At 34.6% G+C, this 22,594-nt stretch overlaps 1 protein-coding gene across 1 annotated transcript; it reads right to left on the bottom strand.

Annotated features, from left to right (window-relative positions):
• Nucleotides 1–334: 334 nt before the first annotated feature.
• LOC138697501 (leukocyte elastase inhibitor C-like) lies at nucleotides 335–22,124 on the bottom strand. The gene is made up of 9 exons (XM_069822800.1): nucleotides 22,066–22,124; nucleotides 20,773–20,888; nucleotides 14,524–14,700; nucleotides 14,113–14,231; nucleotides 10,922–11,055; nucleotides 8,927–9,138; nucleotides 5,482–5,667; nucleotides 4,344–4,491; nucleotides 335–1,087 (listed from the first exon to the last, which is right to left on the bottom strand). The coding sequence occupies exons 1-9, from the start codon at nucleotides 22,073–22,075 to the stop codon at nucleotides 957–959; spliced, it is 1,233 nt and encodes a 410-aa protein (XP_069678901.1). The 5' UTR covers nucleotides 22,076–22,124; the 3' UTR covers nucleotides 335–956.
• Nucleotides 22,125–22,594: the final 470 nt, after the last annotated feature.

Raw genomic sequence — 22,594 nt, forward strand, 5'->3', positions numbered from 1 at the left:
GACCTTTCATGTCAACGCATTGTTGCAATCTGTCTTATGCACTGGCCTTTACGCTTTGTAGAGTGTCTGGGATAACGTCAAAAATTTCCAGACAAATTGTATTTTAAGGCTGTTAATGTGAGCGAAATATTACCCTTAAAGTGTCCCTCTCCGTATAAAATCTGATGCAGTGAGGTCGGGAAATCTGGAGGGCCACTGAATGTCACCGAAACTGGAGAGAGCACCTTATTGGGTATGTTGTGTTCATATTTATTATCTACGAGAAAAATTTATCCGGGGATTATGATTGTAGTACAAGAAGGAAAGTAATTCTAGGAAAATTAAAAGACTCGAAGCCGATTATAACGATTATTTATTTAATTTACTTTTAATTTGTTCCTTGTGTAACATGTAGACAGGAATGAAATTAACTGTGCAATAAGTCCCAAAACTTCTAAGTTTCGGGGAAATGACTTATTAGGTCTATATGCAAAACTATTTTTATTTTTCGTAGTGAATCCCAAGGTCTCGATCTCCATAATACGAAGCTAGTAATGAACGTAGAAGCACCATTTGCATGTAATGTTCGTAGTAATAAATATAATAGTTTACAATAAAACTTGTATTAATTAAATACTGACATGCTAACTTCGAATTTAATAGCCTCTGTCTGCTGTAACGAATAGAGAAGCATTGAGCGCATTCTAGATCTTAACGTCTATATTTGTACATATACCAGATTATAGTCCTGCAGAAAAGCATTACTTCTAGTTACTTTAAAATGTAGTCAGATCTTGATTACATTTAAAATTTTAATTGGTGGAGTATTATTTACTAACATACAATAATTTCAGTACTATAACAACTTAAATTAAAGCACTTGATGAATTTCCATGTCGATGATTACTGAGATGAAGTGTCGACATGTCATTGGAACATAATCCCATGGTCAACTTGTTATGCAGGCTTATACCTGGTCAGTTTCTCGTTGGATCTAAGATTCTTGCTAAAACCAATGGCACGGAAGTGGCTTTGTCAATAATTATGGCCAGGAATGGATGGTCCACTTTTAAATACATCTTGCCTCCATGTGGAAGTGTTGTCTTCTCTGAAATAAATAAATAAATAAATAAATAAATAAATAAATAAATAAATAAATAAATAAATAAATAAATAAATAAACGAACGAACGAACGAACGAACGAACAAACAAACAAACAAACAACAAAAAATAGTACCTAATAACAATAATAATAATAATAATAATAATAATAATAATAATAATAATAATAATAATAATTAATAATAATAATTCAACGTCATCTGTTAGGACTGTACCTTAATAAGAGAGTGAAAAACATTAGTAGTAGTAGTAGTAGTAGTAGTAGTAGTAGTAGTAGTAGTAGTAGTAGTAGTAGTAGTAGTAGTAAAGTAATATTATTGGGAATTTTTTTTATTTTTGTTCAACGAAGAAGAAATGGCTACATTGGAGAACTGGTGTTCAACCGTTTAACAGTGTAACCAGCGTATAGGGAATTACAAGTATAGACACTTCGCGTCGGTACTTTTGATGTAACAGGACTGATTTCAATGACCTTCAAACCAGCTTGAGCGTGAGATTATGCTTTTTCCCTATAGTTGACGCTGGCATCACACGAGTTAGCAGTCGACACAGCGGAAAATAACAGACACACAATTAATACATCTAGGTACAGTAGTGGCAAAAAACCGGACCGACCCTTGTAGCTGATTTCAGAGTCACAGATTCAAATTTTGCTAGTCACAAAACACATCCCTCTTGTATAATTAATTGTAATAATGAAATTTATTGCATTTGTTCGATTCTTACCGTCTATCGTTTCCTTCAGTGCCTCAAACTTACAGACGAAAAACTTTGAGAGTTTTATTTTTATCTGGCATCAATATTACAGTTCTACCTCTATTCGGCAAAGATAACTGCGTAGTTTACATTAAATAGGAGTACATACCTCTGGCTTCATTATCCATATTGAAATTATCATAGTTTGACACAATATACAGCACAGGATTCTTTCGTATCAGCTACAAGAGTCGGTCCGGTTTTTTTGCCACTACTGTACATTATGTACTCAAATAAAATAAATTGGACCTATGAAATAATAAATCCGTCATTAACTGTAATGTTTAGACTCTAGAGTTCCCTTATAATGAGAGTTGAGACATTGACCCCATCAACAATATTAAAATATGTAATGATTTGATAGCGCTGAAAATGGAAAAACAAAACTCCTATGACAAGTAAAACCATATACCTATATATTGTATACAAATATTGAATGAATTTGATAAATAATTTTATAATGTATTATATTATTTTTAATATAATTTATTATACATAAAACACAAAAAATTATTATTACAACTAGTTTATCACCGAAAAATAAGGAGAAGCTGTTAACTTGAATTTATTTGAAGCAAATCGTTACTGGATTATGCAATAAGGTAGGCGATGTTTGGATCCCGTGTCTCAACTCTTATATTCAATTATTATTTTAGCGTGTTCTCGATTACACTAACCTCTAGCGCTTGTAAGTGGAACTAAACGCCGGCGCGCAGAGAAACAAAACAGGAAAATTCGCTGAGTGTTCATTCTATATAATCCCTATCGCTAGTATAACTGTGCCTTTACGGGAACAACCAAGTACACAGTGTTGCCGACATGAAGGAATATTGTACGTGACAATAACTTTTTTTTTTTTTTTTTCGAAAATTGCTTTCGTCGATTTAAACGATATTTTCTGAACTAAATTTCGCTCTGATAATGTGTTATAATATATATTATACTCCTTAAACCTTACATATGACTACTTTCGTAATTTTTACATATTTTATATTGCTCGGTAAGGCCCTGTCACCAGCAGCGAGCATGGTCGGAGATACTATACCACATGCATTCTCCAGTTGTCCCGAGAAGAAATTTTGATGCTGAAGAAAACCGTTTTCTTGATATTCGTGAAGGTACACGTCTTCAGAAGCCTTGAGATCGAAAAAAAGTCGTATCGGTCACGCAATTCGTCTGTCTGTCGACAGTGATTTCTCTTACATTCTTGGACGGATTTTGTATCACTGTTTACAAGCCAACTTATGCGTGAATGATCCACAATAAAAATCATGTTCATTTTTAGTAAAAATAACGAGTGAATTGAAAAATGAAACGATTTTCTAAGAGGAATTTACTTTTACTTTTAACAGCATTCCACTTTCAGCAGTTGTCTTGTATTTATTCCCCCTTTTCATCTTCTGACTCGCATGACTCCTCATCTCCACGCAAACCGAGGGGTGTCCTTCCTTCCTTCTCCCGGAGGGGATCAATTTAATATCGTTCTGAGCCATCGCATTTTTGGCATTCATTCAATATACTCTAACCGTCGACGCTTTCGAGATTCCAGACGAGGAATGCAAAACTGTGCTACAATTGAAGCACACTTTATAAGCCGGAACACATAACTCATCCCTTCCCTGCAACCTTCGCGTCATTGTAGGGAAGGGGGATAAGAGAAGAGAGAACAGTGTGTTTGCCAAACGTCACAGAAATTTCATTGAAGGCTCCGGCCTTGTGGATGGGAGAACCAACTCTTCTCCCATGCTTCCACCCCATTCTTCTCCAGTTCTGCAACCCTGTTCCAGACGATCAACCACGTTTTTTAATATTATGTTTTTTATATTGTGGAGTCATTTCATATCTCTTGAAGACGGGATAATTGCAGCCCATCCATTTCCACAGCTTTAATGCAGTTCTTTTCTTGCTGTTAGTGTCCAAGCTTCTACACCATGTCTCAGGATACTCTTCACAATTTGGTTAAGTATAATCTTTTTGGTATTTTGTCTGATGTCATCGCTCTACAGCACTCCATTAAGTTGCTTAATAGCGATGCGGGCTTATGTTACAAACTATCGACCACTTTCTCACATGTCCACAATCGGTGAAAACTAGATCTCAGATATTTGAAATTACCTACTGCACATTCCAAGAAATTCAGATTCCTACTCTCTCCACCAACGATCAGAAATTGTCTTCTTGAAATTTATGTTTAAGCCCCCACTGACGTAAGAATCAATCCTCTCATTATGAATTCCATTTCAACCGAATCTTGGTCGATAATCGCTTGGTCGTCTGCAAAATTTATTGAATGACTAGAGCAAAACTGTGTCAGTATTTTAGAATAAAATTGAATCTGACCTCACTAAGGCTTTCTACTTAATGTTATCTTTAACTATATGTTCGTATACTACACCAAATCCACAGTTTTTTTTTTAATTTTACAATTCTGTTCGGCGTCATTTTACATATTATGACAGGGAGCATCAAATAATCTATATCTTACCCTCGTAAGTAGAATGTTCTCCTTTGACAGCTGGCGTCGATCCTATTTCTAAATGTATGCTGTGCATGATGTGGGAGACCTTAAGGGGGCCTTTACGGTTGATTCCTGTCAAATTGGACTTAGAGTTGAAAACATCCTCAACTCCAAGCTGGAAACGTAATGAAAATAATTTTTACTTATATTCAGAAAGTACTATATTGAGCAAATACAAAATTATGAAGTTTACAGTGTAAATAGGTCTATCATCAGAAAAAAGGAAATTATTCAATAAAATAAGAAAAAATCCATATTATAAAGAACAAAATTTAATTATATTTGTTGTAAAATCTCACACGGAGACAAGACTGCTAAAGGAAAAGAATTAAAACTTCACTCAAAATTTAGGATACGGAACATTTCCAAACAATTTAGTTAAAATCTTACGTGGTTTATTGTATGACAATAAAGTCAGGACTCGTGAAAAGGTCTAAAAGCTATAATCGACATGTAAAAAATTGATTGGAATTTATTAAATCTTTTGGATTTCCTAGAACATCCTTAGTCTTGCTACCATGATTTCTAGCGGTATCAAAATATTAAAATGATACAGATATAGAATTTTTTTAATACTTTGCAGGCTCAAAATGTGTCTTATAATGGTCATTATTCACAAAAAAAGTTTTGTTTTTGTTTATAGATAGCTATCTTACAATAATGTCGAGAAAGTTAAAACTAAAATGTATAGAGGCCGTGTGGTATAGACTAGGGTTGTAAGTTGGGACAGACCCATACTACGTAAACTCTCATACAGTCAAATTCTTGCTCTAAATGTCAAAGTAGGTTAAAATGGTCGACATATTTTGCCTCGAAAGGATTCTTTTGTGTGTCAAAAATAGACGCACATATATATCTCATCTTCACTTTTCTCTCTCAGAAGATCTCATGCTGAGAATTTTCATACTCTTTAAAATCCATCACGATCTGCAGACTTTGAACCTGCAAGCCTTGGATTGTGTGATATGATCAACATTCAGTTGCTGCCTAATTTACTCTCACTTTTTAGACAGAATGTATTTTGTTTTTTTCAATACAGAAATTTATAAAACTACTTTATGATCTTCCTATGTTATTCTGTTACATTTTACATGCATATTTTTACCTTCTTCAGAAGAGGCTCCAAGAAGTAGAATGAACTGATTTTGAACTCTGGTACCTCTATATCAACGTCCATCAAACTTTGAGGGTTTAATATTTTTTGTAAATCATTATCTTTTATTTTGCACAGTACATTACTTAATCCATACTTCGTAGTAGGTAATACAACAACCAGGACGAAGTGACTTCCCTGAAAAAAAAATTATTATTACAAATATTTTAGTAATGATGTAAGTGAGATAACATTTACCTAAAGAAAAGGTTTACAAAGATCAATTTGTACAGATCAACCCTTCAAAATGGGTATTGTACGTTTTCCGTTTTTGATGAGAGAGACACTGCTTGTTATTATTGATACTGGCGAACTGAGAAGTAACAGACTAAGAATATTCGACGTAAGCTTCTTCAATTTCGGTAAGGAAACACTGATTTCGATCATTTGAGTGCGCATAGAAGGCAGGCGAATTACTTTTGTAACGCAATATACTGTAATTCCGTCATGAGCAGTTGTTAGGCAACACAAAAAAGGTACACTCATTAGGATCAGCTGCTGCTAACCTAACCTTGCCAGCGAGTCAGATATAGAGATATTTGTATTGTGTAAGTGAATTTGCTAACCCTTCCACACGGTTCTCTTCTTACCAATTTATATTTGTACAGTCGATCTAAATAAAATACTACAGCCACTACGGTCAGAGACAATGAAATAATTACTGATTTAAATAAGACGTAGGTATTCTAGAGCTCTTTCAGTCGAGCAGCGAAATTTGGAGTGAGACAAGTGGCCAACAGCTTTGGAGCTCACATATTCAGTTTATCTCAGTCCCGAACTCGCGTACATTTTAAAGTTTCTCCTTTCTTTCATTCATTCAGCCAATCAAATGGTTGCAAAAAGAATTAATATATCCAGAACAGTCTAAGTGCAGTAAAACCTAAAACCCAAGATAATAATTCAGTTCAGTCAACCTCAAAAGTAGGAAGACCGAGGAAACTTTTTGAAGATTGTGGTTTAAAAACCACACAGAAAAGTCTACAGTCTCTGATTAGAGAACATTCAGACCAGGAACTAATTGTGGCTGCTCAAATATCTCTTCCGAGCATCCGGGAAAAGAGACGGTGCGGAAATAGCGAGACAAATCATGGGAAATAGCCCTCGTAGAGCCACAAAATAAAAAACGTGTACTAAACCCTCCATTCGTTGCCAATTCCACACTGCTCACATAGCACTGAATGTAATATACGTTAATCTCTTAAGTACTGAAGATTTTCACTTATATTGTACTGTAGCCTGGTTGGGATTATCTCTCATTTCAATATGTAGCTAGATACTAAATTTGCCGAAATTGGTAAATGTAATTAATTCAACTGTAAGAAATTGTGATGACGTTTTTCACATCTCCGCTATATCGCACTGCTGATAACAACGGACTGCACTTCACGTGTATTTTAATTATTTCTTTCGTAATCAAATTTCTTTAGACGAATACAATAAAAATTTATTGTGCATAACGGGATATAAAACTTTACCGTTTGTTCACTTAAATAACGCTGCGTCAATAATCTTTAGATTTTATTTCCAATATTTTCTTGGCTATTCATGAGATATAGAGTGATTAATATAAAACTAAGACATTTATTTCTTTATTTCAACAAAAATGAAGTTAACCATATTTTGTTACATCTCAAATGTAGTGTATTTTTGAAAGAATACTAATCTCTATAGAAAATGCTGAATGTCTTCCCTCCTGCTCAAGGCTTAATTCAACACAATATCCTGGACTCAGGTCTACACTGTTCAGTTACTCAACAAATTAATTGAAAATGTGACGGTTCTCTGCAGTGGTCACAGTGTGGTCGAAAAAAATGGTTCCACTATTCTCTGTGTGAAAACTGTGTACCAAACCCCGACTTTCACTGGATGCATAAGTGCTTCATGAATGACATGTGGGTTTTGGATATTTTGAACAAGACGGCGCCACATGCCATACATCCGACGAATCCATGGATATAATTGAAAGTTCCTTTGACGACCAGATAACTTCCAAGAGCCTGTGTCCACCGAGATCTCTGGATTTGACAACACCGGACTACTTCCTATGGGGTTATTAAAGGACAGAGTTTACGCCGCACACACCCCAGGCATTGGATGATTTGAAGCAAAACATTGCACACGAAATCAATGGTACTGGCAACAGAGTCCTCCAATGAGAATCCAGTAATATGAAATGACGTGTTCAGTTGTGCCTTGAGCAGGAGAGAGAACTTTTTCAGCATTTTCTATAGAGTTTAGTAATTTTCGAAAGATACTACGTATAACAAATTGTGGTTAGCATCATTCTTGTTGAAATAAATAAAGGAAGAATTGTGTTAGATTTATACGAAGCACTCTGTATGATATATGGTGTCGTGACTGAGTGATGGATAGGTTATCCCGTCTCCCCTCACCTTTATCATTATACTTCCATCAGTAATCCACAGTCACCCTTGCTCTGCGAGATCCTGAGCCGGGCCTCAAGAACAAATAAAAAATGGCTGGAAGTTGTACATATTATGCTTAATAAAGCATATTAATAATATAATATATAATATTATGATACGATATCATATTATGATAGTCTATGATGTACACTGTTTCCACAGAAACATTCCAAGATTAGAAACTACTATAATTTGAAACTATGCGTATTACGAAATTCATACCGGTGCCATTAGAAAGAACGACTCAACAAATTTCAGGGGATCTGTAATTGTAATTGATGGGGAAAATAAATAGATGGCACCTTAAGAAAAAAGAAAAAAAAAAGATGCTGTTCCCGCTCTTTAGCTTGTCATTGTGGCACTTTTGGATAGAAGCAAATTGTGTTAAATGGTATGAATGTTTACATTTCTACTCAGTGTGAATTCTGCAGCATTTAGAGTTATGGCGAACCCACAGGAGCGTAGTTGGTGTGTATTGTACCACCTCATAATCGTCTTGTCAGCAGGTGCCGCAAATTGATTCACCCATCTGAAGGTACGCTGAACTCTCCGTGTACTATGGTATTCCTATACAAATCAACTACGTTCCTGTGGGTTCGCTATAACTCTCTAATCTAATAAATGTTGCAGAATTCATACTGAGTTGAAATGTAAATATTCACACCATTTAATACAATTTGCTTATATCCAACAATGCCACAATGACAAATGAAAGAGCGGGAACAACGTCCTTTTTTTTCTTATAGTGTCATCTATTGTTTTCTGTCAACAATTACAATTACACATCCCATGAAACTCCTTGAATCGTTCTTCCTAATAGCACCGGTATTAATTTCGTAATATGCATAGTTGCAAAATTATAGTAGTTTACATTCACAGAATGTTTCTGTGGACACATGTGTTACAATATGCTACCATTTTTCTGTGAAAGAATTTATGTACAAATAAAATCTTTTTCAATATGTTCTTACGTGGAATGGAAGATGTACCCATTGAGCTCCGAGTTCAAGATTTACTTCAGCTTTCAGGGTTTCTTTCCAGCAAATTGTAGGAACAGAACGTGTTTCTTGGGATGCCGGGCTAAATAACCCATTCTGTTTAGTTTCATTCTCAAACTTCAGCCATGATCCTTTGAAGGAAACGACGTTCGCCAGAAGTAATTGTGTTTCTGGTAATAAAGACTCTGAAATATAAAATATGAGTACAATTATTTACATAATCACTACCATGTTTCCTTGTGTCACGTCTTTATTTCTTATCATTATTGTGTGTGTGTAGTATACATGCACTATGTGTGGGATTTTTATTTTTACACATGGGTTTCTCCAACCAAACACTGGACAATCGTCTTCTTTCAAAAGTTCTGTTATGATTATTTTTCATCAGCATCGTGATCATTTTCATAACACTGACATATTTACTTAGGTTTCTATTAGTTTCTAACTTTATTTTGTACTTAGGCCTATTGGATACCATAAAATGAATACAAAAGTCACGAAAATATGAATCAATAGTAACATGAAATATCGACAATTATTATTATTATTATTATTATTATTATTATTATTATTATTATTATTATTATTATTATTATTATTATTAAACATCTAATTCATCATTTTTATCATTATATTTTTTGCTTAAGTGTTCACTAAAACAAAATGCCGAAACAGACACAATGCAGAAGCGGAAATGAGGCTACAACTTTCCGCCATAAAACCATATGTAAAAGGAATGTACATGCTAAAAAACATATTCATCCCATTAAGGAGAATTATTGTGATACCAGATTTCACATGTTTTATTATTATTATTGAGTAGGCCTAGTAATAAAAATGTGACATTTTTATCATAAAAAAGATTACATTTTTCGGTTTCTGAAGTTCTTATAAAATTTCATAGTAGATCTACTGCTTATAGCAAACCTGTAGTTTGAAAATAATTGAAAATACAATATTTCGACTATTTAATGTGCATTATTAACATAGTTTCAATTCCACAGTTACACCCACTTCAATAATAATAATAATAATAATAATAATAATAATAATAATAATAATAATAATAATAATAATAATAAATGAAAGAAAATTGATTATAAGGTTTCCTCGGTTGCACCATAGTTTAAAAAGAGTTCCGTGGTGGAATAAGTGTCATAAACACTGATGTCACTGATTTATATTCTTTTGTTTATGAAATTTGTTAGTAAGGCAGTAATGAATAATAATATGTAAATTTCCAATCCAGCATTTGTGACTGATGGAAACCCTGTAGAACCTCAGTTAGATTGGCCGAACAGAGGGTTAAAGCCGGGACCTTCTGAATGCGATTTTCAAACATTACCATCTAAGCCAGTTCGCTCGGTCCCTTTTCCTTTTGTTAATATCTTGCTTTCACGGTTATAGTAGTATAATAACATAATAAACAGGTTCATCATCTTATAATTGAGTCGCTCAGCGCACAAATGTCCCAAACCACTTTACTGCTTTAAAAGAGCTTCACATATTGTTCTCTTCAAAGTGTAAATCGGCATAATCATCATTCCTAGCTTTTCCATGTGATTTCAGCACAAGTTTCATTTGTGTATCGCGTTTCGCGAGCTGTTACGTAACGGTAAAGTGGAAATATAATTTTGTGCGTTGGACCATTTGTGCTCTGAACGCCTCAGTTTTTCAGCATGTTTTCTTTTCGAACTTTTCTTTCCATTATCGACGTACGGATGAGCAATAAAATATAAAAATATACAATTCCTTTTCAATTTCTCAGTTATCACCGTTTCTTAATTTGTATGTAAACTAATTATTTTGCTCACTAATTTATGTTTTAACTTAGGTACTGATATTCAGAAAATGATGTTTTTTATCTAGAGAAACTTCGATAATTATATCTATTGCTAGAACCTTTTAACTTAGAAGCAATTTCTCATAGTTAATCTTTTGTCTAAAAATATCTACAAAATTATGTACCTTCTGGGAGAAGGTTGGTCATCTTGTTGTGAGTTACTCCAGCTGCCCAAGAGTTGATTTGCTTCATTGCCTCTTCTGGTTTATGAAAGTCTGTTCTGTCAATTTCGGTCATAAAATCTTTCTGTAGTACGAATCTGTTAGTACAAATAAAAGTACGTGATTTTGATTTTCAAAAATTACAGTTTGCTATTGGTTAAATTTCAGATTTAAAACAGAGAATTTTCCTGGAATATAGTAACAGTCTAGTTTATTTTATGTAAATGGTAGAGTTTTTTGTTGTTTCTAAAAATTCCTTATCTTTGTAAAAAATATGTGAGTAGTTTATTTAATTACACATTTTACTTGAATTCTCCACTTTATTCCTTTCTTATGCATGGAGCTGAAAATGTTAGTGGAATCGCCAGGCAACTGTAGATATCCAAAATAAAGATAGAATCCTGTAGAATAGAAAATACAAGAAACTTATCTGTAAATGCAATAAATTCAAGAGGAAAGTAACATTCTTCATTGTAATAAAATTAAGAGGATTTTACTGCCATAACTTTTTATAGGATCGCTTATATAAAGTATATACCGTAGGAAGCATTTCGTTAAGGCCTAATACAGTGCAAGAAACCGATTTAGGGAGGTTTACGAAAATGTGGTACCGATAAATTAATTTTTTGGCGTATCTGTCTTTCTGCCCATCTGCGTAAGCCTTCTCTCCTCAACTATTGATCACATTTTGTTCACTCTGTGTATATAATTTATGTTGTACATTCCTCGGATAAGGATTAGGTTAATTGCGAAACTTTGGTATTACGACTGAAGCAATCGGGTCATTCTGATGTGGATAATTTGACGAATATTTGCTTAATATAGCGTGTTGCTGTGTTAGCTGTGTAAGGGTACATGCATGTTGGAGCGACGATAAACGATAAAAGAAGCAGCGATGCTATATCAGAGAGAATTGAAGCATGCATTGTCATTGAGGTGTGCATATTGGAGTAACGATACAAGCGGAGATACGCGATAAAAGCGACGAAAAAGAAAAAAATCAATTTTCTTCGCTCTTGTCGTTCATATGATCTCTTATTAAGGTAATATTAATCCGTGTAATGACCGGTGGTTATCAATATATCCGAATAGTAATCGATTTATTATTATTTCGTCATATTAAATTAATTATCATTGGCTAATTGATCAGTTGTATATTTATTCGTGATACGTTATGTGATCACAAGAACCAATCACAACACAATGAATTTATACTAGCTTTGGGATGAGAAACGGGTTCAATTTTGTATGTATTTAAGTTATATTAACCTTGAACCTTCTTTCATTGAACCTTCTTTAGTGGATGTAGCCTATAGAATATCTTTTACTGATAAATCGAAATGTTCGCTTCCCGCGTCCTCGTTGCTCCGATATGAACACTTCATTTTTTTTTTTATAATACCAAAGCGTCGCTAGATGGTTTCTTTTATCGTTTATCATTGCTCCAACGTGTACGTACCCTAACATAATGATAAACCAGCTATAAACTTCAAGGCATTAAAGCTAAGCCGAAGAGAGCACCTGCTGCCATCTACGAAAGTAGTAGATAACTGCGTAAGTATCGACGTGATAAGAGCGCTGCATGGAAAGAAACTGTGCCATTTTTCGACACTGTCGGAGTCAATTAGACATATGGATGGCTCAGAACCAAACTGTTCCAAGTCCTTTTCACTGTTTTTTTCTTCAGGAGAGCTGCTTTAAGCTCCTGACATGCAAAGCTTCATAAAACAATTTGGAATAGCTTCATAGAAACCCTATAGAGAGGAATATTTACAATTTTGTTCGATTTATATATGCAGACAAGAACTGGAACACAGTGAAACACATATTTCTTTCTTGTAAAAAGTTGGACTTAGAACAGTCTGATTCTCAGCCATCGATATGAAGGGTTCAGACCATAGTGGGCCAAGCGCCATATTAAAAAAAAACAGAGAAAACAAGCGTTAAAATTAAGTGAATTCCTTAATTCAATTAAACACAGGCTATAGCAAGTGATATAAAATATGCACATTAAAACTAAATGATACGTCAATCTTCATTAAACTATAGTATTCACTAAGCTTTAACTTTGCTTTCTCTGTTTTTAATAAATGGCGCTTGACCCACTATGGCTCTGAACCCTTATATATTTCTTCACTACTTTGTGCCAACAGCTCTATTGCTTTGTCAGCTGAAATAGTCTATCATAGCACATCATATTATAACATCTGACTTCTTTCTTTAAAGATTTGCAGCCATCACTTCCAACTCTCCCCTAGTTCTACAGGTGGAATATAGTTCGAATTTAATACAAATATAAACCCATAATATCCTGTGATGTTCAAATAAATTTTAAATACTATTTCTACTGAAGAGAAAAATAATACCTAATACAAAAATTATTACGACAAGTATACGGATATTAATTTTACGTTAATTTATGTAAAATTAATTATATATTCAATATCAATACGTATTCTCGAATCGTGTAATAGGCTATGTAAATAAATTCAGATCTATTCATGTATGAGAAAATAAACTCTCTTTTAGATACTAATCCAGAATATAAAAGTTTATCTTATTTTTGGTTACGTGATAAGTGATATCTTTTATGTACATAATTTTAGCAATAGATCAAGGGAACAAATTGTAACAAGGAATATATTTTCTAATATGGTGAGAGAACTGAAATATTGCGAAATATGAAAATAATGTAATGAGATAGTATGTGTTATTTTCGTAGCTTAAATTTTAGCAAATTATGAGAACTTGACTTTAAAACTTTGTATTAAGTCTCTGAAAGTGATCTAATAAATTATATTTTCGATGATCCATTACTAAATATTTACATCTTTTTGACTGATAATTTGGAAAGATAGATTTTCTTCTTCGCTTTTTAATTGGAGCCAAACTGGGCATAGAAAATACACTTAAATTAAATAATTATTGTTAATTTAGGAGATTGAAGGGCATATTTTGAAAATCCAAGTACAATGGAAAATGTTACAATATTGAGTTCTTTCCGAAAATTAGGTTATCAAATTTATGTAATAATTGTCAGTTACAGCTTTTGATAGTTCCTAAATTCAAAACCAAAAGAAAAGTCAGTTACGTTTTGTTTGTTGACTCAACAACAATGGATGAATTAATAATTATTTCGGAAACTTTTTCATTACCTGAATTCTGGCACAACTTGTATGCCTGAAGGAATAAATATCTTGTCACCAAATGCCCACTGCACGATGTCCAGTTTCGGCACCACTAGCTGCGACTCGTCCATTTTCTTTCCTATGAACTACATTAAACGTAACATTAGCTATTCTTGTAGAAATTGTACAGCAAGATACATAAAAAGTAATAAATATGTATTGTCATAAAAACGAATGGAATGAAACGAGCGACTTACCGTTATGTTGCACTTTCATTTGCAAATGAATAATTTTATGAACTGCATAAGACAGCCAAAATAGCCGCATGTATAACATCATTTCCTTTCTTGCCTTCCAATATAAGACCAAATACAGTAGTTGTAATGAATAAACTTCCCCCCCCCCTCGTTATTATTCCGCGGTTATTGAGTACTGTACCTTCAGTTTCCGCGTCAATGTTCCAATCCTTGACTTTGCCACACCAGCGTTTATGTGAAGTGCTTCTTCCAGCTGTGTTCTGGACGCATTCTTCGCTCCCTGTTGCAGCTGTGCCACCAAGGTGGACACGCCGATTGGTGACAAAGCGAAGTTGCCGGGCTTCAACTGTACTAGATCCTAAAAAATTATACTATATTATTAAAAAGATGAACTTTCTATGTTTTTGATGTGGGATTGATAGCATTTCGTGGACGAGAAGACGGAAATATAGGTGGGATGTGAGAGTTTTAGAGTCACAGCTTCGAACTGTGACAGGTCCGAAAAAATCGCTGTGATAGATAATAGCGATTTTGTCACAGTGTGATTTTTGTGTTCGATGTATCTTAGCGATTGCGAATGTTGTAAGGTCCTGACATTCATAGAGTCGTTCACTAAAGATGATGGCAGGCAATACATGCCAATTTCCAGGGGTAATGTCGTCATCAGTCGTGATGTAGGAGTTTCTTGTTGCTGGAAGTCCCAGCTTGTCTGGGTTCTTCAAGTCTTCAATTCGTGGTAATTTTACAAAATTAAGAAATGTAACTGTTCTTTGTAAGGAATATGTATATCGGAACAAAACTGGAATGAATCCGAATATTGCAATCAAAATATATAGCACAGCCCGTAATGTAACCGACCATAAATTTTCGTTTTGAGACCCAAACCATTAGGCCTACACCTAACTGGTGACCAGTTTCACATATTCCGTAAAATTCTATTACTGATATTTTATATAGGGGAGAGTCGGGTAGTATCGGACATCGGGTAGTATCGGACAGTGCGTTTTTTTCATCTACCACCATATGGTAGTACCTGAATGACATGGTTACGTTTCTCTATGTGACATCACAGAAACGTAACCATGTCAATCAGGTACTATCATCGTGTGGTAGATGAAAGAAACTCACTGTCCGATATTACCCGATGTCCGATACTACCCGACTGTCCCCTAAACCAATAATGAGGGTTAAATTGTTAAAAAAATCTTCTAAATTAAACGCCTTTACTCATATGGACTACAAATTAGCACTATACTGTATGTAGTCAAAACATGTAGGCCTATATTTTCCATCACGAGCGGACAAACGTTTATGTTTACAGCTCTTATGCAGATTGAGTTGATATATCAGTGCAATGTCTCATATCAACCAAATTAATTATCGCGGCGAGTATACTAAAGCAAAGCAAACTGTGACATGATTTATCGCGATTTGTGGACCCATATATTCGTCCAAGAATGTTTACGAATGTGAGTCATTCGTGGAAGAAAATCGCGAGTGCATTGTAACTTCAGTGTCAAAGTGTTACTGACGTGGACCTGTGGACCTCTAGTCTGGAGTGTGACGATAATTACTTAGATTCCAGTTATGTTGTCCTTCAAGTTAATCTTCTGACTTACAATTTCTGAACGCTGGCTGTATACGTACATCAGTCGCCATCCCTATGAACCACGTATCGATCCGAGATGGCGATTTCTCGGAGATGTGTTTTCGGAAATATAGTCACAGTCGGAACCAGTGACAAACCTATCACTGCGACAAAACCACAGGTCTTCACATCACACCCCACCATTAGACAGAACATGCATAGAGACGTGCAATTCCAGACGGATGACATGACAGGACGACGAATAGACAGACAAATAATTGATTGCTGGGGAAACATATGTAACCAATTCATGACTGAATAGCTGAATAAATACAATGGAAATATGGATGGTATTTGAATGGAATTAATTGTATTCAATTGGTATGTTTGGGATTGGAATGAATTGGGAAATTGAATTGAATGGGATTGAATTATTTTATACAAGGTGCGGCAGAGGAATCAGACGATTTTCATATGCAAATAACTCAGTAGTTATGTCTATTAGAACAAATCTATTATTGCCAAAAAAAAAAAGCTGGCTATGTATGCCATTTTGTGACATACATTTAGATTCTAAAATTATGTCCTTCAAATGGTGTCCGTCTCTCTCTCTCTCTCTCTCTCTCTCTCTCTCTCTCTCTTTCTCCACGCACTCTTCAAGACTTTCCCTGAAGTTGCGTGTCACTCTTTCCAGCATTTCGCCATCAATGTTGGCGATTTCCTGAGCAATGACAATCTTCAGGTCATCAGTTTTTTGGGGCCTGTTTACTTACATTTTGGACTTCAGATAACCCCACAAAAAGTAGTCGCAGATGGTAAGGACAGGCGAGCGGGGAGGCCAGGGAATGTCGTCTCGCCGAGAAATGATGTGCCCTGGAAACATGAGGCGCAAAACTGTCATTGAATTTTCTACCGTATGAGCCGTGACATCATCTTGCTGAAACCATACAATTTGTCTATCAATCGCAAGTAGACGCCTACGCAGTTCTGGTTGAAGAAATGTCCTCAGCATTTCACTATTCACTGTCACAGTGTTCCCGTTCTCCTCAAAAAAATACGGGCCTATGACGCAGTATCTAGGCACAGCACACTAAACTGTAACCTTTGCACAGTGAAACGGACGCTCATGTATTTCGTTAGGATTTTCGGGGGCCCAGTATCTGAAGTTCTGCTTATTAACATAAGCATTTAAATGGAAATGTGCCTCGTCACTCATGAACATAACAACTTCTTCAGCCAAAATTTCCACCATTCTCTCGGCGAATGTCCTGCGTTGGACATAGTCTCCCTCATTCAATTGCTGAACAATCATAAGTTTATATGGATGTAACTTACGATCTGAACGCAATATTCGGCGCACAGAACGTTCTGAAAGTCTCAGTGCTATAGGCTGCCGTCTAGCTGATCGATGTGGACTCTTCGTAGCAGCCACTCTTACTCGCTCAATGTTATGTGGTGTTCGTACACTTCGAACGTGTCCTGGTGGTTTCTTCTTGCAAGCTGATGCTGATAATCGAAAGTTTTGCACCAATCTCAATACGGTATTGCGAGCAGGAACGGCTCCGTGGCGGCCAACATTAAATTAGAGACGAAAGGCACGCTGGGTTTTCACAGTGAATCACTGTTCTTGAAAAATGTCTCGATAACGAATGCACGATGCTCCGAGCTCCATACTTCCATAATTACACAAAATGGCATCAAAAATGCTAACAAACGACGGTCGATCGATATCCATAACCTCTCATGTCGCTCAGTAAACGACCTTCTAAAACCGTCCTATTCCTTTATCGCACCTTGTATGTCTCGGATTTGATTGGCGACATTAATAAGATATCGTTATGGTACATTTCATTATGTTGGATTCCATTAGATTGGATTTCATTGTTATATTTCATTTGGTTGCATTACATTACACTAATTGAGGCACTGAGATCAAAAACGGGACTAGACATTCAGAGATTATTTTAAGAAAAACACAGAACACTTCACAGACTGCATTGTACTTGTTTTAACCTCTTGTTTTTGGTACTGTCCCACATGATGTTAATTTTTTTAGAAAATATAATGTATGTCTTGAGGCTTTCCCGGCGTTTGATATAAAATAACTCTTCTCGGGTTCTCAGCCAGGTGAGTTATTCTATATAGAAAATAGTTTTGAAAATTGTTGATATGTCCCCTTTTTGATCTAAAGGAACAGATTTTCTTAAAAAGAGTAAATAAATGAAATACTGTAACCTTTTTTTTTTGGTATTATGTTACTATTGTTATAAACATTAAAGCACAAAATTATATTTATAAACAAGTTGATACCTTAGTAAAATACTATCCAATTGGGTCATCTTCACTGTCTCACAACTCTCTCTCAGCACTCTCAGAATTTAGGAATGCTGGTCAGTTTGTTTAACACTCTATCTCAAAGTGCATGAAACACTTTGTTAGTCACTTCACAAGTCCCGTTTTTTAACTTAACTACAATGTTCCACGCAAGTAACGACTTCCATTTTTACATTAAACGATGAAGGATCGCTCATATAATATGGGAACACTCTTAATTCGGATACTCCAAAATTGATGACAAGTCCCGTTTTTGATCTCGGATTCTCAATTACATTACATTATACGCTACTAGCCTAGACTATAATTTCACTAGACTATATAATAGTTATGTATATTTAGTTAGGTTTAGGTTCATTAGATAATATTACATAATACATACATCAGTTTACATTTTACTAGCTTAGGTGAAGTTTCGTTTTGTTATATTTCATTAGATTATAAAAATCGATAAGATTATGTAGACAAATTAGACAGACTATTATATTAGATGGATGTATGGTCGGATGGGTGAATGGATGATGGTTGGTTGTTTGGGTGAGGGATGAATGGGTGGGACGGACTGACTGAAGGATAAGAATGGATGGAAAGATAAAAATGACTAAAAGGATGAGGAAGAACATGCCTAAATTGAGGAATGGCTAAGGGTGGATGGATGTGTGAATAAAAAAATGGACGATCGGTTTGATATATACAGAGTGTTTCAGAAATACTTTGACAAACCTTGGGTAGATGTTCCTCACACCAAAACAAGAAAAACAGTTCAGATAAACATATGTCCGTAAATCCATAGTTTTTTGTTATTAATGAAAGAACATAAACATCTGTTAGATTTTGTAAAACTAAAAAACTAAGAACTTTCGGACATATGTTTATATAAACTTTTTTCTTGTTTTGGTGTGAGGAACATGCCCCAAGGTTTGTCAGAGGATTTCTGAAATACCCTGTATATATAGGTGAATGGGTTCTGTATATAGATAAGAATGGATGGATGAGTAAATGGATAAATGAATGAATGTTTAGATATATAAACTGATAAATGTAGTGGTGGATCGATGGATGGATAAATGGATAATTGGATGAATTGATAAACAAATAAATGGATGAGTAAATAGAAGAATGAATGGTTGGATTGAAGAATGAGTAGAATAGATGGATAGATGGATAAATAGAGCATGGATAAATGAACGTATGAATGAATGGATGAATGAATGAATGAATGAATGAATGAATGAATGAATTAATTAATTAATGAATGAATAGATGGATGTTGGCGGGATAGGGATTTAAAGCCTTTGTATTTTTTTCTCGAAAATCAGCTCGTGTTCGGGATTCTCAATTTGATGCTATCCTGTCCGAACTAAGTCAAGGGGGAATACAACACCGCATCTCGTTCGTCGATATCGCCATTATTTCCGAAGACTGGAGACTGAAACCATTTAGGTAGTCTGAAAACAGTCCAGAAAAGAAGTGCAACGGATTTGTTCGATTTTATTGCTGATTACAAGTAAACATGCGGGGATGCTACAGTGAAAAGGGTGGGTCTCTGAGCCCCTTCGTTCTCTTTGTGTAGAGAAAAGTCTATTTTGGAAAATCAAAATGACCTTTTTTTTTTAAACTTGCCGGCCTCTAGCGGACATATGCTTGGGACCAGAGGATTGTCCTTTGCACCATAGATAAGAGTTTGAGGAGCTCTATTCGCCCCATTTGTCAGCTTTGTTCTCACTACACATAGGATGGAGTTATGGTGGCGAGAATTTCTCGAAAATCAGCTTGTGTTCGGGATTCCCAGTTTGATGCTATCCTGTCCGAATTGAGTCAAGGGGGAATGCAACGCTGCATCCCGCTCCCCCATATCGCCAGTATTTCCGGAGATTAGAGACTGAAACCTTTTAGATAGTCTGAAACGTTATACATGAATGGATAGATAAATGAATGGATAAGTGGTTATATGAATGGATGGATAAATGTTTAATTGAATGGATAGATAAATGTTTAATTGAATAGGTGGATAAATGTTTAATTGAATGGATAGATAAATGTTTAATTGAATAGGTGGATAAATGGTTATATGAATGGATGGATGAATGGATGGCTGAATGGTTGAAAGGATGGATGGATAAATGGTTGAAAGGTTAACTAAATATATGAATGGATGGATGTATGGATGGATTAATGGATGGAGGATAAATGGATAATGGATGGATGAATGAATGAATGAATGAATGAATGAATGAATGAATGAATGAATGAATGAATGAATGAATGAATGAATGAATGAATGAATGAATGAATGGATGGATTTCAATTTTTATTTTAGTTGGAAGTTGGAAGCTTTTGTTTGATTTCATCTAACGTTCACTGCAATGTTACATTGCGAATCATGTTTGCTGCTTCATCGTTTGAAGGTACTTAGTTGAAATTATTATTTAATTCCTATAGTCTCATCTCTCGTTCAAATTTTACTTTTAATTGAGAATGATATCTAAGTATTTTACTTCATCTTACCCTAAAAAGCTCCAACGAAAATGAGTTTAGAGAATCGATGGTTGATTTGGCGATGGCATTCGTGGGAGTTGGTCTTGATGAAACATAGATTATGGTTACTGCGATGGAGAGTAACCCTAATGAATAAGATGGAAAACCTAATCAATCATGTGTGAAATACATATGGGAGCAAAATATGTTACAATATTGAACTCCAGTATTAGAAATGGATTACTATTTAATGTGTAAATATTTTAGTGCTTACAAAATACTCTAATATACTGTATATTTAACAAAGCACATTACAAAAATAACTTTATGACCAAAAGCAATTCTGTTTGTGAACGGTATTTTTTCTATTGCATAGGCTAATTGTGAATAGTGTAATTATCAAATGATTCGCCCATGAATATCTGAAATATTTTGAACTTACATTTTCTAGTTGTTTTACTTAGTTGTTTCCAAGAACATGCATACATACATACATACATACATACATACATACATACATACATACATACATACATACATACATACATACATACATACATACATACATACATACATACATACATACATACATACATACATACATACATACATACAATGTATAAGAGGCAATATATATCGTAAATATTATATATTATGCAATAAAATTTTATTGAATGTCTCTTGTTGTGTGTTCATTATAATATCAACAACAGATAAAATCAAGTCGTCCACTGCCCAGCAAGTCAAGATTGGTAGGACATTTTTAGAAAAAGATCTTTAAGACGACCTAATAATATATTAATGTTTAATATGAAGCTATATGTTTAGATATTCTTTCCCTTTCTTTATATTTACAAGTAGAGTTTTCATAAAAATAGGATATGCAATTCAATCAAAATAAGCTCAATATTTTATTAATTTTGTTGTTGTTTAGTGAACTGTCCGAAGAAGGTCTGAACCTCAGAAGTGATACCAAGAAGGCACCGCTTATGAGGTAACTAGGCCAGGAGAAAATGGGGTAGAGTGGCGAGTTCCTTTCCCCCTCCATTGCATACATCGCGACTAGTTACATATTATACTAGTTAGAATTCACATGTATACAAACAATTGTTCTTCCTCTAACACATATCTTCAAGTGAGCTGTAATGCCTTATAATAGATGTGCATATCAGCCAGAACCTCAATCAAAGAAGTTATTAATTTTATTGACATTAAAATGTTTTCATAAACTCGAGTATTGAAGCTACACATAGTCCTATAGACACATCTTTTGAACGTATATATGTCTCACTTTTTCTTGCGAATTGTAGAACAGCTACTCACCAAGCCTCATGTTGTTACCGGACTTAATGACCTACTGTTCTCACAGCTGGAGAGGTATGAGATAAGATAAAGGAGCTACACTTTTCATTTTCCAATAACATAGAATGATATAATTAAGCGACAGGAAATTATGCCATTAAAAGATATTGGAATCGAATTTATTAGTCAATAAATCGAGAAACATTACAACGAACCTTCACATGCACGAAACGAAGCCGTGATTGGCATAAGATAGCTTCAGTAAGAGGAATTTGAATAATTTAATTTCTTCTCTGATTGCCCTCACAAAATTATATTTTCTAATACAGTAACGTTGTCGTCGTCATCATCACCATTTATTTATTTATTTATTTATTTATGTAAACTTCACCGCCAACAGAAGCAAGATTTCAATTATAGCTGGCTTACGTTGAAACAATTTATATACAAAATACATAATATTGGAAAAACAAAACAAGCAATACAAACGAAAGAAAGAAGGATAGATAATAGATGCTAGAATGTGATATTGTAGTTATTATTAGTGCCA

Source organism: Periplaneta americana, chromosome 1 (assembly GCF_040183065.1).
Source record: "Periplaneta americana isolate PAMFEO1 chromosome 1, P.americana_PAMFEO1_priV1, whole genome shotgun sequence".
Taxonomy (NCBI): domain Eukaryota; kingdom Metazoa; phylum Arthropoda; class Insecta; order Blattodea; family Blattidae; genus Periplaneta; species Periplaneta americana.